At 46.0% G+C, this 15,057-nt stretch overlaps 1 protein-coding gene across 50 annotated transcripts in view; it reads right to left on the bottom strand.

The window, feature by feature from the left end:
* Positions 1 to 15,057, bottom strand: part of SORBS1 (sorbin and SH3 domain containing 1) — a 219,134-nt gene that overhangs the window by 28,277 nt on the left and 175,800 nt on the right. For all 50 annotated transcript variants that reach the window (XM_070486370.1, XM_070486391.1, XM_014858439.3 and 47 more), the window contains 4 exons: positions 10,349 to 10,521; positions 7,631 to 7,716; positions 4,293 to 4,460; positions 133 to 179 (listed from right to left, as the gene is read on the bottom strand). In XM_070486370.1, coding sequence (XP_070342471.1) covers positions 133 to 179; positions 4,293 to 4,460; positions 7,631 to 7,716; positions 10,349 to 10,521 — 474 coding nt within the window. The remainder of the gene's footprint in view (positions 1 to 132; positions 180 to 4,292; positions 4,461 to 7,630; positions 7,717 to 10,348; positions 10,522 to 15,057) is intronic.

The following is a 15,057-nucleotide window of genomic DNA, read 5'->3' as shown; positions in this document are numbered from 1 at the left end:
GTGCTTGGCAGGTAGTAAACTCTATCAACTATTGTTTTTTATCATTATTTCTCCAACTCTTCTCTACAAGTGAACTTCTATGTTTCAAAGAGGCAGTGAAAATGACAAATAAATATGAGTGGTGGCACTTACTTTAGTGTCTGAGCTTTAAAGTCAAATTTAGCTCTGGCGGGTCTCATCTAAACACAAGAAACAATGACAAGTTAAAATCGCAATTCATGTACAGTGTAAAGGACACATTTTCACAAGTTTCCAGAAAGCAAAGCAGAAAAATCCACTCTAACTAGTTTGTTCTGGTGTAGAAATCTGGGCAAAATTCCACTTGTCTGACCTTAGCAGACCGTTAGATGGATGTTCGGTCAATTAAATCATGCATGAGAATCTCCCTAAGGACAGCCAGATCTGGGGAAGAGATAGTTATAAAAGTCCCAAAGCTGAAGTGCTGGTTCCCCAAAGCTGACCATGGCTATTAAAAAAAACAAAACAAAAAGCAAAAACAGAGGTAGCCAGAAGTCCTAAGACAAAGAATGTCTACTATTTTGGAATTATCACTATCTTACTCTTCAGAGGACATCTTCTATTTGTCCGGCTTAAATTATGATCTGCAAGTGGAAAACCTGATTCATCCTTCATGTCATCTTCACCTCCACATATCTCTCATGGTCTGTGAGATCATGCCAAAAGCCAGATAAAGTGAGCCATGAGCTCACTCTTTCTCCAGGGCTTCCATTCCTCTTAGGTAGCCCTCTCCTTCCAGACCCCAAGGGCTGGAAGTCACCCTCAGCCCCAATCTCTACTTCCTCATCAAGCCTGTCATTAAGTCACAACAACCCACCCTCCCACCCCTCCACAACCCCGCTCAGGCCTGACCTCTAGTTCTCACAGGCACAAAGCTTCCTTTGAGTTCACATTCTCTTCGCTCTAATCTACTGTCACTCAGGAGCACAAATAACATTCCTCAAATACTTCTGTCACATCACTTCCTTGCTTTGAAGTTGGCCAAGGCTCTCAACTGTCCCTCAGCTCAAGGCTCAGTTCCTGATGCAGGTTAAGGGCTGTGAGTAATTTCTCCCCACTCATACCTAACTGCTTTTCTCTCTTATTAGACCCTCTTTCTGTATTTGCTACCCCTTATCTAGACCTGCTTTGTCTGGAATTTCTTCATCTCCACTTCCAGCAAAAAGTCCACCTTTACTTACCGTATTTGCATATCTTTCTTTCCCATTATTAAAAAGTCATTATTTTAACTAATTTTTTTTTAAAAGAAAGGTAGGGGGGAGAAGTCACGTGGGCAAGTTGTTTAAGGCTGCCAGTCTAATTCTGCCTGAAGCCGTGAGCAACTCCAACTTCTTCAACTGCGATCACTTTCTGGTCTAGGGAAACAACGTGATGGAAATTAAATTACACGCCTCCTCTTCAGTATTAGAGGGCGTGGAAAAATGGGAGACTCCAGGTGAGGGAAAAAAATGGTATTTAAAAGTTTCATCAAGTTTAGTTTTAGACTCTCATTCCTCAGTGATTTCCAGGCTCCTCAAGCTAGGGTCTTGTAGGAATCTTAAGGGCCATGAATTCTCCACAGGAATTTTCTGTTTTTGCATTTTCATGTTGATGTTTCCATCCATCTATACACATACATATTAGAGGTCAACTGAATGCCGACCTTATAATCAACACCATACAATTTCAATTGCCTGCATTTGTGTCTGTGTGTGACCAAAAAGTATAATTTAACAGTTGTAGGCACATAAGGAAAGAATAGATGTGGGGTTAATGATAAATGACAAGTTCACAAGAGAAGGCCAAAGGACCAAAATTGCATGGACAAAAATTTCAGAGTGATTCCACTCAAAAAACTGATGGTCACCCCATGACAGCCAGCTGTAGAACTGTGTGAACTGTACAAAATTTATACTAAAACAGCACCAGATTCACACTTTGAGTGGTAATTGAGTTCAAGCAAAACTATATCTCCTATCAATTAATAAAGTTGTACAGGTTTACTATTTAATTTGTAAATTGAGGGTTGCTGAATTTTTGCTTTTTTCATTAAAGGGAATCCATACATTACTCAAAGTTGAGAAACGCCGATTCCATTGAACTTTTTTTTTGAGGAAGATTAGCCCTGAACTAACATCTGCTGCCAATCCTCCTCTTTTTGCTGAGGAAGACTGGCCCTGAGCTAACATCCATGTCCATCTTCCTCTACTTTATATGTGGGACGCGTACCACAGCATGGCTTGTCAAGCGGTCCCATGTCCGCACCTGGGATCCGAACTGGCGAACCCCTGGCCGTCAAAGCGGAAAGTGCGCACTTAACTGCTGCATCACCAGGCCTGCCGCTGAACTTTTAAGACATATAATCTGAGTCATGATTGGTTATCAAGAACAGCATCTCTTTGTTATCTTTCTATATCTGCCTGAGGCCAAATCCATATTTCCCTCCCCTGGCCCACAGTATTGTGTTACTTACTAAAACAGAGATGATTATTATGGGGCGCCTCTTCCACTAGACTACCAGCTTCCCAAGTGCAGTCTGAGTTCAGTTTCTGCCTCCCCATAGGGACCTGCACAGAACTACCAGCCACCCAAATTCTACTGAATGGGACTGACGTATGTCTACACAGCCTGGGGCACCTGGGACTTGGTCTCTATTTTCTCATGTCCCTCAGTCAACATCGAGGGCAGTGATTTTCAAAGTGTGGTCCCCAAACTGGTATCATCAATGTCACCTGGGAACTGGTTAGAGATGCAAATTCTCAGGTCCCACTCCAGAATCAGAAACTTTGTGGATGGGACCCAGCAATCTGTATTTTAACAGGCCCTTAGGGGGTTCTGATGTGCCCAAGTTTGAGAATCACTGCTCCAGAAGGGAGGCGGGGTGGGTTGGGCAGTACTGGCCTCTGTCCATGAGTATTCTGTCTCAGTGGCATTCTCGTTTGCAAGTGTTGTCTATACGGGGTGAGTATGCAGCCCTAGGGGGCCTTTGCATGTTTCCATCTTCTCCATCACTCACAAGCAGGCAGGCCTGTGAATGAGGATAATCCATCACCAGAGCATTCAAACAGGGCAGTTTTGAGGGCTGGGGGCTGCCTTTCCCTTGCATCTGAGTAACAGTTGCTAACTTCTGCCTCTTCCTTACATATTTTCTTTTTCTCCATCACCTTAGAGTCTTCTTCACCTCCCCAGCTTTCCCTCTTTTAATCTGCTTCCTTCATTCCTCCCTTTGTCACAGACACCTTCTATTTCTTTAAAAAGCAAAACAGAAAACAAACCATGCGATGAGTAGCCAGTGGTGCCTCTGTCACTCAAAAGGTAGAACCATGAATATTAACCTATTGAAAGATTATAAAACTGTACATACTTTGGTGCCACTCTTCCGTTTCCATACCCACCATGGCCCAGATACACACACTTCCCCAAAAGGAGCTAATCTTCAGCAGGGCTACTTAGGGTCACATGGCAAAACAAACTCTGACGCAAGAGGCAGCACTGGCCAGCACAAGAATTTGAACACGTTGACCTTAGTGCGGCAGCCAAGGCCTGGCTAAAACCACTTCAAAGGTTTGCACTTCTTCATTCTGTCTATAAGGTTAAGTTTCATAATCTCAGCTAAGAAATGTCAAAATTAAGGAAACAATTGAAATATCTCTCGGAGAGCTCTCTTCCCCTCCTTGGGCTTGTCCTAACTGCAAAACTCCTTGGGTTTCAAAATTCTTCAGTGAGGCTTCAGCACTAGTGAACACTTTATTCAATTAATTCATTCTATAATACCAAGCAGCAGTATTGTTTCCTGGTATTTCAATATTAATATCACTAAATTTCGGGGCCTGTGTAAATGGCGTAAATAATGCATCATAGCTAACTTTTGTAATACAAGTTTCATGAAACCATCTCTTCAAAGAAGAATCTTATAATTGCCCACACTATAGCTACTAATGCATTTGGACTAAAGGTTCAGGTTTCTAAGCAGAACGCACAGGCAGCACAGTATCATGATAAAATGCAGGATGTGGAGGACTGGACTCATGAAGACAGCCGATGCTCTAAGGCATGCATTAGGAGTGCGCGCCAGCAGATCCCGGCCCCACAGCCAGGCATGCTTGAACATACAGAGCACAGGACGTAATGGGAGTCATGTCCACTGACCAGCCACAGAAGAGCCAAAGCAAGCCTAAGGGAAGCCAGGATGACAGATGCTGTTGGGAGAACTAATCTGGCCTCCAGAGGGCAATGCTGAAGGGAGGCAAATATGGCTTTGGGTCAAGCAGCAGATAGAGGCAACCAAAACAGACCTCTGACCCAGATTTCCTTTTTGCCGTATCGTCTATATTGAGGAGGTCCCCAAAGCGCTCATTAGTGATAAACTGATGGTGCGTCGGAATGACGCCCGTGTGGCGTCGAGCTGCAATATCGGCCTCTTCTTGCTCTCGTTTAAGTCGTCTCTGGTCCGCTAAAAGTTTCTGCCATGAAATTGCATAAAATGGGCAGTGAATCATCTGGTCCAGGGCATTGGAAAACTGCCAACAAAAACAACTAAGGAAAAAGGTGCTAGGTCAATAGGGAGGAAACTTTAAGGGTCAGATGTCAGAGGCGCTTTATGGCCACAACTACTAAGTCCTGCTATAACCAGCCCTCCCCGCCTCGTGCACTGTGTAGGAAGGAGACAGCATTGCACAGGAGAAACCCACCAGGGGAACACTGGGATACAGGGAAGGATAAATTCCACACAGTTACACTGTCTGCAAACCATCCCCTGGCTCGGCCAAAGCCTCCTTCCTGCCTCCCGATACATGGGCAGCAAAGGCCAGGTGACCCAGGGTACATCAGGAGCGTTCCCAAACATGCTGGGCTGGCGGCAGGGGACTGGAAGTGGTTCCTTACCTGGCTTAGGCAGTGATGAATTCCCACAGTATATTCTCATGGTGGGACCAGGGCTGGCTGATTCCTTCTGCCCAAATCAGGCCTACCACACCTGCTATGGGCTTTTACTATGTGGGGTTGGTGGCAACTAGGTCATTTTTGTGCTTCCTATATCTGTTACTCTAACATGCTCAACAGAACAGAGATGGCCATTTGTGAAAATATGGTACCCCTTCTCCCAGGCCAGCCAATCCGTCCTCTGGGTACCACTTTTAGGAGGCCTTAGCACATGCACCAAAGGCTATTTATGTAACTAACAAACAGCATCACTTACTTTCTCAGGTACTTTTTTACTTAGATGAAATGTCTTTATTAGATGAAATTAAGCTGAGCTTAAGGCAATGATGTAGAATATAAATATAGAAGATAAACTAAGTAATGGTACTTCAGTTTAGAAGAAATAGTCTCTCCTAAATTAAGGAAATAGTCATCTATTTCTATTTTTAAAGGTCTTTTAAAATAACTAAGTAATGTTGCATTTTACCAAATGTCCTCATTGCCTATAGAAATGACCCTATAGAATTGTAAGGTATTTTCTCATTCCATACCAATCATACATTCCTGAGATTAACACTCTTTGTAAGAAAGCACTAATTAGAACTGATCATTCCTAGCATTCTCAATAAAACATTAGTCTTCTTCCAGCAGGCAATTAAATGCCTCAAGTGACACCTAGCCCCAAAGGATGAGGGGCCCATTTTTCTATTTTTCTCCAGGGTCTACAAATAATAAAATGGCCATGGGATTTCCAGTGCTCAGGCAAGTTGTCATAAAGATGAAATGAGAAAAGACATGAAAAAGTGCTTTGCAGAGCACAGCAAAGCCCTGGTTTCTAGCTCTGCCTCTAGTATAGGTTAATCTGCTATGCAGCCCCAGGCAAGCCACCACCTTGGTGCGGTCCTTTCCAGGATAAAACAAGAGATTGACTAGATGACCACTAATGTCCCTTCCAGGACTGACATCCTGACATCATCAATGCTAACAGTAAAGCATTTGCATAGAAAAATGCCAGGACTCCCAATCCATTAGTTGGGAAGTATGAGTCTTTCTGCAGCCATGGGAACAGACTGATGCTTGAGGCTGCCATACCCCTTGTGCTGGTAAATGGCCAAAGTTACACAAACTGCCAGTTACCCCTGGTGCTCTGGCAAAAGTTACATAAGATCAGTGAAAGTAGACAGTGAATGGAGCAAAGCTCCAACCCAGTATCTGAATCTGACCTCAGTAAATCCATCATTCTGAAAGTTTAACCACATAAGCCAAAAACCATAGACAAAGACACAAAATTTTTAAGGATCTGTGAGCCAGTGTTATTTAAGAAACAAGCTGCTCACCTTCCATATGCAGCTTTTAATATACCAATTGCTAAACCAACTAAGTAAAATATGCCTTCTATGTGGTAGGCAAGAATTCTATCACGAAACCTTCCATGTTGGATACTAGGGTTTATACTAGCAAAATGGAACATCATCTTCTTTCATCATAGCAGCCCAGGCCAACACAGGTGGGAATCTTGTATCTCAGTGACAGTGACTAGAAATGAATCTGTTCTGTGGCCTGATGAACACCCATTGTATGTGAGTTTTTCATCTTGTTATTACAAATAATTCTGGATATGGAATGCTTCCTCCTGTTTCTTCCCATGGACACGTGCAAGCGTCTTACTGAACACTGTCTGTATTGTCCTGGAGAGGGGGAGAGCTATGGGCTCTTTTGCCTCACCATCTGGCAGTAATGATTATCATCCAGCTCTCCTCAAAGTCAGCCTTACCCTAAATCCTTAAGGAAAACCCACCTAAACTCTGAAACCACTCAACAAAACAGAACAATGTAGAAAAAGTGCTTTGGACTTTACAGGAAAAGGGACAACTGTGTACATAGGAACACCCTGCCGCTCCTGCCACCAGATTCAAAGCAATTCTTCCATCTTTTAATTCATTACAGAAAAATGGGCATCAGAGTGTGTTTAATCTATAGGACTCCTTCTCCCAGGAATGCAAAGTCCAGAAAGCATGTCTCTTAACAACACTTTATCACAACAGAAGCTTGTGATTTCACCCATTTAAGCTGATAGGCAGAACTACCTCTTCCTAAATCCCCCAGAGGATGGGCTCCTTTCCTGGCCCTGTCAGTCATACATTTCAGTAGCTGCACAAAAAAGTCCACGCCCCAAAGTTCTTGGCTGGGTTTTACCAACGTTTATTGGGGTATCCCTCTTCTTCTGAGTTAAAGACAACTTCTTCCAATTGTTTTATAAAATGCATCACGGTCATTATTACTTTTCAGTTTCCTCTTTCTCCTACTGCATCCTTCCCAATATGAACTGTGCTTTGTGCCAACAGAGGGATGGGCAGTATTGGAGAAATGTGTGGGTGGATCTCCCTAGAGAATAATAAGGCAAGGGTTAAGGGAAGGGATAAAAAAGTGAAGCAAACTCCAGGTTCTCCTAACAAAGCACTGAATGCAGGAGTACTGGCTAGACTTGGCATTTAGAACCTAGCACCTTGGGGAAATCAGTCTTATTTTTTGGAAAAGTAGATCAAAAGAGGAATGACTGAGCCTATGTCATATAACATGTCACTCGTGAAAACTCCAATCTTTGCTTCCAATTGCTGGGCCATATTGCTTCTCTGACAAATGTTTAGAATGTTTACTTCCTTCATATTTTTAATCTATGCAAGAGCTAAGAGATTTTAAAGATAGCATTTACCTCTTTATCATCATGACGCCTTCGAATAAATTCTTCTGTGGATTCCAAGTAATCAGCTGGTATAAAATGTCTTGGTGATTCTGAATCTTCAAAACAACAAAGTAAAATTAAAATAGGCAAAGATTTAGTGGGAAGCCAGGCTGGGAAAAGCTTTCACCTTTAATCCACGATAAATATCAAGTTTTTACTGTTGTTGAGACCAATGACCAATAATCAAATTCTGAAGGAAAAAAACCCAAATCCCCCCCTCCCACTTTTTGGATTTATTTGTGAACTAGTTTAATACAAAGAAAACTAATCAGAAGACAAAAGGTGAGCAAAGAGAGAGGACCTTCTTTGAAAAGTGTCCCTACTAAGAGGCGTGCAGGATCTCACAGGGACACACCGTACACTCACACACACACAGGGCCACCGAGAGAGGCTGCCTCTCAAAAAACCACGGGGTGAGTCGGGATTGGTGTGAACTGCAAGGGGTTCAGGAGTTCAAATGAACAAATTTCTCAGATGAGCTAAACGGCCAATTTTTCTTTCGAAACAGAGTTTGGTGGTTAGTCTAAATGACATGAGGGCTTTGTTTTTAAAGAAGTGCAGCCACTACGAGCCATGATTAATTGCCAAGCAAAACAAACAGAAAACAAAAGACGGACCAGAAAATGAGCACCAAGGGCACAAGGGAGGAGGGGACAAAGCAAGCACAGTGAAGAGACGGGTGAGACCGGCAAATACACAAAATGCCACCTCCAAGGGATGCTCCCAGTTCACTTTGTGGGTTGTTGTTCCTGTCCAGGCCATGGTCTGAGTACAGCACAGAGTTCCCATTATTAAAGGCCCTCAGGCAGACCTCCGGGACCACAGGTCTCTCCTGAGGGGGCTCTGAGACCTGGCACAGCCTGGCCATGGTGTGTCGGGAGGACATCCGTCTAGGAACCAAGGGCTTTCCCCCGGAAGGGGGCTCGTCCTGATGGGGCTGACTGGGGAGGTTTGGCTTCTGGCCTGCCCGAAGGCCTGAGAAGTCACCAGGGGAAGGATGTCTGGGGTGGTGCTGGAGGGGCTTTTTCAACCGAAAAGGGAGGGGGCTCATCAGGTAGATGTTCCTGAGGAGCGTGCTCTTGTCCCCTCTAGAATCCGGGCGCCAGTCAGGCTGTCTGGACGTCTGCTGCTGCTCGTGCTTCCGGATGGTGGTGAAGCGGGTATATGAGGCTGGGCAGGTGCCCTTACACTTGTTGAGGCGGTGTCTGGGAAAGTCTCCATGAACACTGCCACTACTGCCCTCTCTGCTGTCACTGGAGACATTTGAACAGTGGTCAAGCTCATCAGAGCAGGCAGAGAGAGGCACAGAAGGCACAAGGCCCCTGAAGCCCAAGGTGGGGTCCACCATATTGCTACGTGTCGGGGAGGCATAGACTCCCCCAGGGTTCATCCCGTCCATCTCCCTGGGCCGGAGCTTGGTTGACTCCAGGAGAGACTCGGCTGAGCGGGCTGAGGTCAGGCCACTCTGGGACAGCACAGGCGTGGGGGACTTGCTCAGCCTGCCAGACAGGTCCAGGGATGGCATGGACCGGGACCGCTGAATCAGCTGCTCAAAAGCTGTGATGCGGGAGGAGACAGTGTGCTTGGGGATATGCTCTGAACCCTCCTGACTGGGGCCCAGCTCACCCCTGGCCAATGCCAGGCTGCTCCTTTCAAAGTGGGAGGCAAGATCCCGCACACTGGAGGAGGAGACAGATCCTAGGAAGAGGCCAGCTCGGTTGATCTGATGCATGTCCCGGTACAACATGGAAAATTGCATCCCAGCCTTTCTCGAGAGAGGGCAGGGCCTCCTGGCGCTGGTGCTGTACTCCTGCAGGCTCATGGTGCTGCTCGACTTGCTGTCATAATCCCGCCGGGAGCGCATGAGCAGGTTCTCGATGCTCCCCCCAACTTGCAGGGGGAGACCTCTCTTGGAATCATTCAAAGAAATGGAAACACAAAGGTTCTCACAGCTCTGAGCCTTTTCTGATGGCAAGAGGACACTCTTCTGTTCCTGCAAAAGAGCGCTGGGAGCAGAGAGCCTGGGTTTGAATTTGGAAGGAAGGATTTCTGAAATGCAGGCTTTCGCAGCGGACAGGGGCTTCTTGTGTTTACATACAGGGCCTAACGCATTGCTAGTGTGAACCGTTCGGCTATGAACTGAAGATGAAGAAATCATGTGAGCATTCCCACCTTTACGATCCACTGGAAAGCATGCAGAATAAAATAAACAGACCCATTAGGTTAAAGCTAAAAGCTGCTTAAAAAAAAAAAAAAAAAAAAAAAAGAGAGGTAACATGCTCATTTGTCATAAGGGCTTTTTTTTTTTTCAATTTCCAGTTGATGTCCGGAAGCAAAATAATTTGTGCTGCAAAGCAGGTGCAAAGATGCAACGAAAAATGGCCACCCTACTAGAGTTAGGAAAGACTAACAAAGCTCAGCTAATTTCTAAGAAAAGGGAATCAGAACGAAAAGAGAGAAAGAGAAATGCGTCAGGGAGAGCAAGGCTGGGGATTCAAAGGAAGGGGACTATTAACACCAGAAAGAAAAATGGCCGGTGAGAAACCAGGGGAGGGGACTAAGAGGGCTCAAAGGCCTGGACAGGGATTGAACAAGGCCAACTTATCTCTGTTGTGGGAGGTTCACCCGCTGCCAACGCCCTGACAGCAGTGTGGACGGGCGGGAGGCCTCCAGGCTGCCCCCAGTTACCTTTAGTGGAGGCCGAGCTGGATGGTCGCTTGAGCCCACTCAGGCCCTGGAGAGGGATGTCTCCACCTTCCAGGACGCTTTTATAGATCTGCCTCTCGTTCTCCAAGCTAGAGAGATCTCCAGGAGCCCCATCTGATTCCCTCTTCACTGCGTGGAAGTTGGAAGAATATATACTAAGAAAAACACAATGTTAAAAGAAAGAGAGAAGAGAAAAAAAATAGTTAAGAAGTTAGTATTTTTAACATTTTTGCAGAAAGCACATTACCAGCTGAGGACAAGAAACACACTTCCTGACATCCTACTACAGCACCATCCTTTCTAAAGGGCATTTCTATTTAGAAACAGAGTTTTACAGACAAGACAGGCCCATGGTGCCTCTGAATGCTCAGGAATCATGTCCAAGAAGCAAAGTGCTCTAACTGAGATGACCGCATTTATGCTTTAAAAGAATAACTCTGAGAAACACTGCCTGCTGAGGGAGGGCAGGAGAGAGACGGGAGGAGGGCAGGGAGGAGGGCGGGGGGAGGGCAGGGGAAGGGTTGGGAGGAGGGGAGGGGTTGCTGGCGGCCCGGTAGCTGCACACAAAGTAGAGCAGTTGAGGACATGAGTGGAGCCTCTGACGTGTCACCAGCCAGAGCTGGCGACTTACAAGTTCACTGCTTGGATTATTTTTCCGGGTTATTCTTCACAAGCACTTTAGCAGATAAAGAACAGTGAAAGGAGGAGGTCCAGCTGTCCTGGGTCTCCAGGAAAAGCAGCCACCAAGGACAGTTGGAACCTGGGATTCTATACGCTCTTACTATCCCAGCCACATTTCACACCCACTTCTTTCAAAATTTGTATTCAGAACCTTATGATGTGTATTATGAGTATAAACTACTGCTCATCTATATCCTTCACTTATTTTTATCTTGTTGAAATTCTAGGTATTTTTGCAAGTTACCACAAATCCTTTTTGGAATGAGGTGAGGCACAGAAAAATCTAAGAGCACTTACTCACTGAACCCCTCCCTCCCCTTCCCCTAATCCCAGTCTTCTATGCCTCACCCACTGACACACTGACGCACACGTGCGTGGGCACACGTGCACACACACTCTCTCTGTCTCACTCAGACAAGCAAATGACCCTTTCCCACAAAAGTACTCAGGATTCCACTAAGCTGCTTTTCAATCCTACCGATTTCGGCTTACTGGTATCAATATGGATTTTTCAGCTCTGAAGATGTATGCAGCTTCACTCCTATTTCCTCATCCCAATATTTTATTATATTATCAAGTGTATAGGAAAGCTTAAAGAATTATAATAGCAAATACACATATATGCCCCCCGCCACCACATTCTACAAGGAACCCGGGGCTGCATTTGCTTTATCACACATGTATGCATCTCCTTCCCTCTCCCCATCCACCATGATGGAAGTATTTTTACAGGTCACGCAGCCTCTGGGTCCCCACGGTCACAGACAATGACAGCAATAGCCACCCCACACAACTTGTGAGATGTGCTATGTGGGAGGCACTGTGCTGAGCGCTCGATCATCATTCTCTCTTTAATCCTCACAAACAATCCTACTTTTTCTATTTTCAGACGAGGAGATGAGGCACTGAGAGATGCAGCCACTTGTCACATCAGCCACGGTTACTGGAATAGCAGAGCTGCGACTGGAGCCTCGTCATCGGGCGCCACACAGACGGTATTCTCGGCCGTTGTTTTATATATAACATTTCCCTACAACCAAGGAGGAAGTGCCTTCCAAGAACCCAGGCTCACACACCACAGGAAACAGTGGGCTTAAGGATGCTCAAGCTCTGTGTACGTCGCTGCTGCCAAGTGTCACCTGCCACGAATGCACGCCTGGGATGAGCGGCTCCAGAACCCAAGAGTCAGAAATGGAAAAGAGCTGGATACTCCAGTAGAACAGGTGATGTCTCTGAGTAGCTAAGTTCCCCTGAGCAATGCAGTTGTTTCTAGCACTGGTAACACCCCTCGCAGTTGCTGCTGCTTACTAGGCCCTTACCATGTGCCCACCACTGGCATCAAGAGCTTTACATGCTCTATCTCAGGGGACTGCCCAGGCGGCCATGGTTCCCCCAGCTCCCTCCTTCTTTCTGGCCTAGGTCAGGGGATCAAATGCTTTTCCCTTTTCCTCAGCCACACGGAAGAATAGCACTGGGAATCTAAGGGCAAAGAAAACCAACCCTCAAAGCTGAGAACATAAAGGCATGCGAGGGAAGGGAGTCTACAGAGCTGCTGCCAGGGTGTGTGTCTCAGGGGAGAAGCCTGCGGCAGGGGCAGCATGGGGCAAGTCTCTCTCCCCAGGCTGTGCCTTATTTGCAGGAGCTCGCTAGACTAGAGGGTCCACAGATAGACTCAATAAATATTTGCTGAATGAATAAAAGGTTTCTGAAAGTAAAATGGGTGCACATGATCTGATTAAGGATATGTCTTGATTTGTGAGATTATGCATTTAGAAATTCAAATTCACATAACACATTTACTTAGGGTGCCTAGCTCCTGACATTGGTGACCAGGGAGTCATCAGAACGGTGGAAGAGTAAGACAGCAGGGAATAGGACGGCCCAGGCTTAGGCTGGCTGTCCTTACTGGTGCCCCTGGCCCCTGCCTGGAGGTGCCCACTCCCACCACTAGAGACAAAGAGTCTTGGCTTTCCATGCTGGGGGGCCAGGCCTAGGGACAAGGGAAGCCACCCTTGCAACTTGTGGCTCTCCTGCTTCTGCCAGCAGAGGACGCTCACAGACACCCTCCCCAACCACCCCCTGCCAGGTTCTGATTGACAAAAGTCATCAACTCTTAGCTGGAGGGCTGGAGGACCCCTAACGCTGACTTGCAAGGTTGTAGCACTATATGCCAATTTAAATAAATGAAAGCTCATCTAACGTGGCTTTACCTTTGAATTTTGTAATTAAAAATAAATCTGCCTCTTTTCTAAATTGTCCTTTCACAGTCCACGCTCTTTTTGGTTGCATTTTCTGATTTTGTCCTTCAGTTTAACCCCATGTTTCTCCTTTCTGTGTGACCTCAACCGCAAAAATGATCCAGGTAGAGCTGTCCTTTAGCCTTGCCAACCAACAGGGGTGGTGACTGAGGTCCATTTTGTGAGGGGACAGTCTCTAAAGCCCTGCTCACCTTGCTGTGGGGCTACCAGACCTCTCTCAGCACTGGGGAGTGACTGTGACAGCGGCATCTATCCTGCTGTCCTTTGAAGTGCCTCAGCTTCAGTCAGAACTTGCAGCCCCATCTTCCCTAGTTCCTCCTAACTTTGGTCACGACTCTCAGCCGTGACCTCAGCTGCCTGACCTCATGCCTCCTCTGCCTCACCAGTGGTCAGAACTCACCTCCCACCTACAGCCACCCCACTTTCTGGCTTTAGTCCATCCATTATCACCATTTTTTCCTGCTTTCCCACCAGAACAACAAAACCAGAGCTCAGGAAACCTCTCAGGATGGATTTGCTATAGCCAATTGTTTTCTTTCTGATACCAAAGCCAACATGTTTTTTCCAGATGTGTAACACTTTGCGACTCAGGTGCTCCTTGTTTAAAAAGAGTATCTAAAAGCTCTGGAACATGTTTTTAAGTGTATCATCTCCATCAGATCTCCTAGAGTTGGAAAGAAAGACAACATTGTTGCATTGTACCAAAAGGCAAACTGTGGACCAGAGTGGTGAGGCGTTTGCAGAAGGTCACTAAGTTGTCCCATCTTTGCCTTGTTCAAATAGATCAGAGAGGATGAGAAACGCCTCAAGCAGACTTGCTGAGGAAGGCGCAGTCAGGATTGGCAGCTACTGATGACTTAACAGGTCGAGTCCAGAAGCTCAGCTCTCAGCAGATTGTGCTGAGCCAGTTCCCAGGTCAGAAGGAGCGAGCCAGGAGACACTATGGAGAACTCACCCTCTGGCTAAGATGCAGAGCTGGCTGCTGAGTTCCAAGGAGATTCAATGAAAACACACTCACTGGAAGAGCGAAGTGAGAGAACAGAGCCATCATCTTGGGGCCAACTGTTTCCAATTGTGCTAATGGGGGACTCTGGAGGAGGCGGGCGGGGTCCTGGCAGGCTGTCCTTCCAGCCTGACTCCAACAAGGAATGTGGATCCGCTGAGGCAAAGCGCACTTTGTTTAAAAACTTGGAAACAATGTTTCTCTGACTCAATTTCTTTCACCTGTAAAACTAATACCCGTGGTGAGACTGCCCACCTTCAAATCTGTTACCTATGTAGACCTCTTTTGAGCTCCAGACACATACATTCAACTGCCTTCAAGAAATCTCCCCCTAGATGTTCCTCAGCCATCTTAAACCCAACATGTCTCCTTGCTCCCCAAACTTAATCAGTCACAAAGTCCTGCTTACCCCCGTGCCTGACACAGCTCACGTTAATCCCTATGCTCTCTTCCTCCCCAGCCACCCCCTCATCACTGCTCACTTACACCTCTGCAGCAAACACACAATCACTCCCCAGTCTTCAGCCCTGACTCCCTCAAATCATCTTTGCAAATCACTGCCAATGATATTTCTAGAAAAGATCTCAATCTCAAAAGAACGCCACTGCTCATTTTATTCACTCAACAAATACTTATTGAGCACCCATTAAGTATCAATCACTCTCCTGGGTGGAGATTCAACAGGGAACAAAAAACAGACAAAAAAATTCCAGCCTCGTAGAATTCACTGTTCAAAACCATTTGGTGTT

This window comes from Equus asinus, chromosome 2 (assembly GCF_041296235.1).
Source record: "Equus asinus isolate D_3611 breed Donkey chromosome 2, EquAss-T2T_v2, whole genome shotgun sequence".
NCBI classification, from domain to species: Eukaryota; Metazoa; Chordata; class Mammalia; order Perissodactyla; family Equidae; genus Equus; species Equus asinus.
The sequence above is the reverse complement of the archived record's forward strand: the minus strand, read 5'-3'. Positions and strand labels throughout refer to the sequence as shown.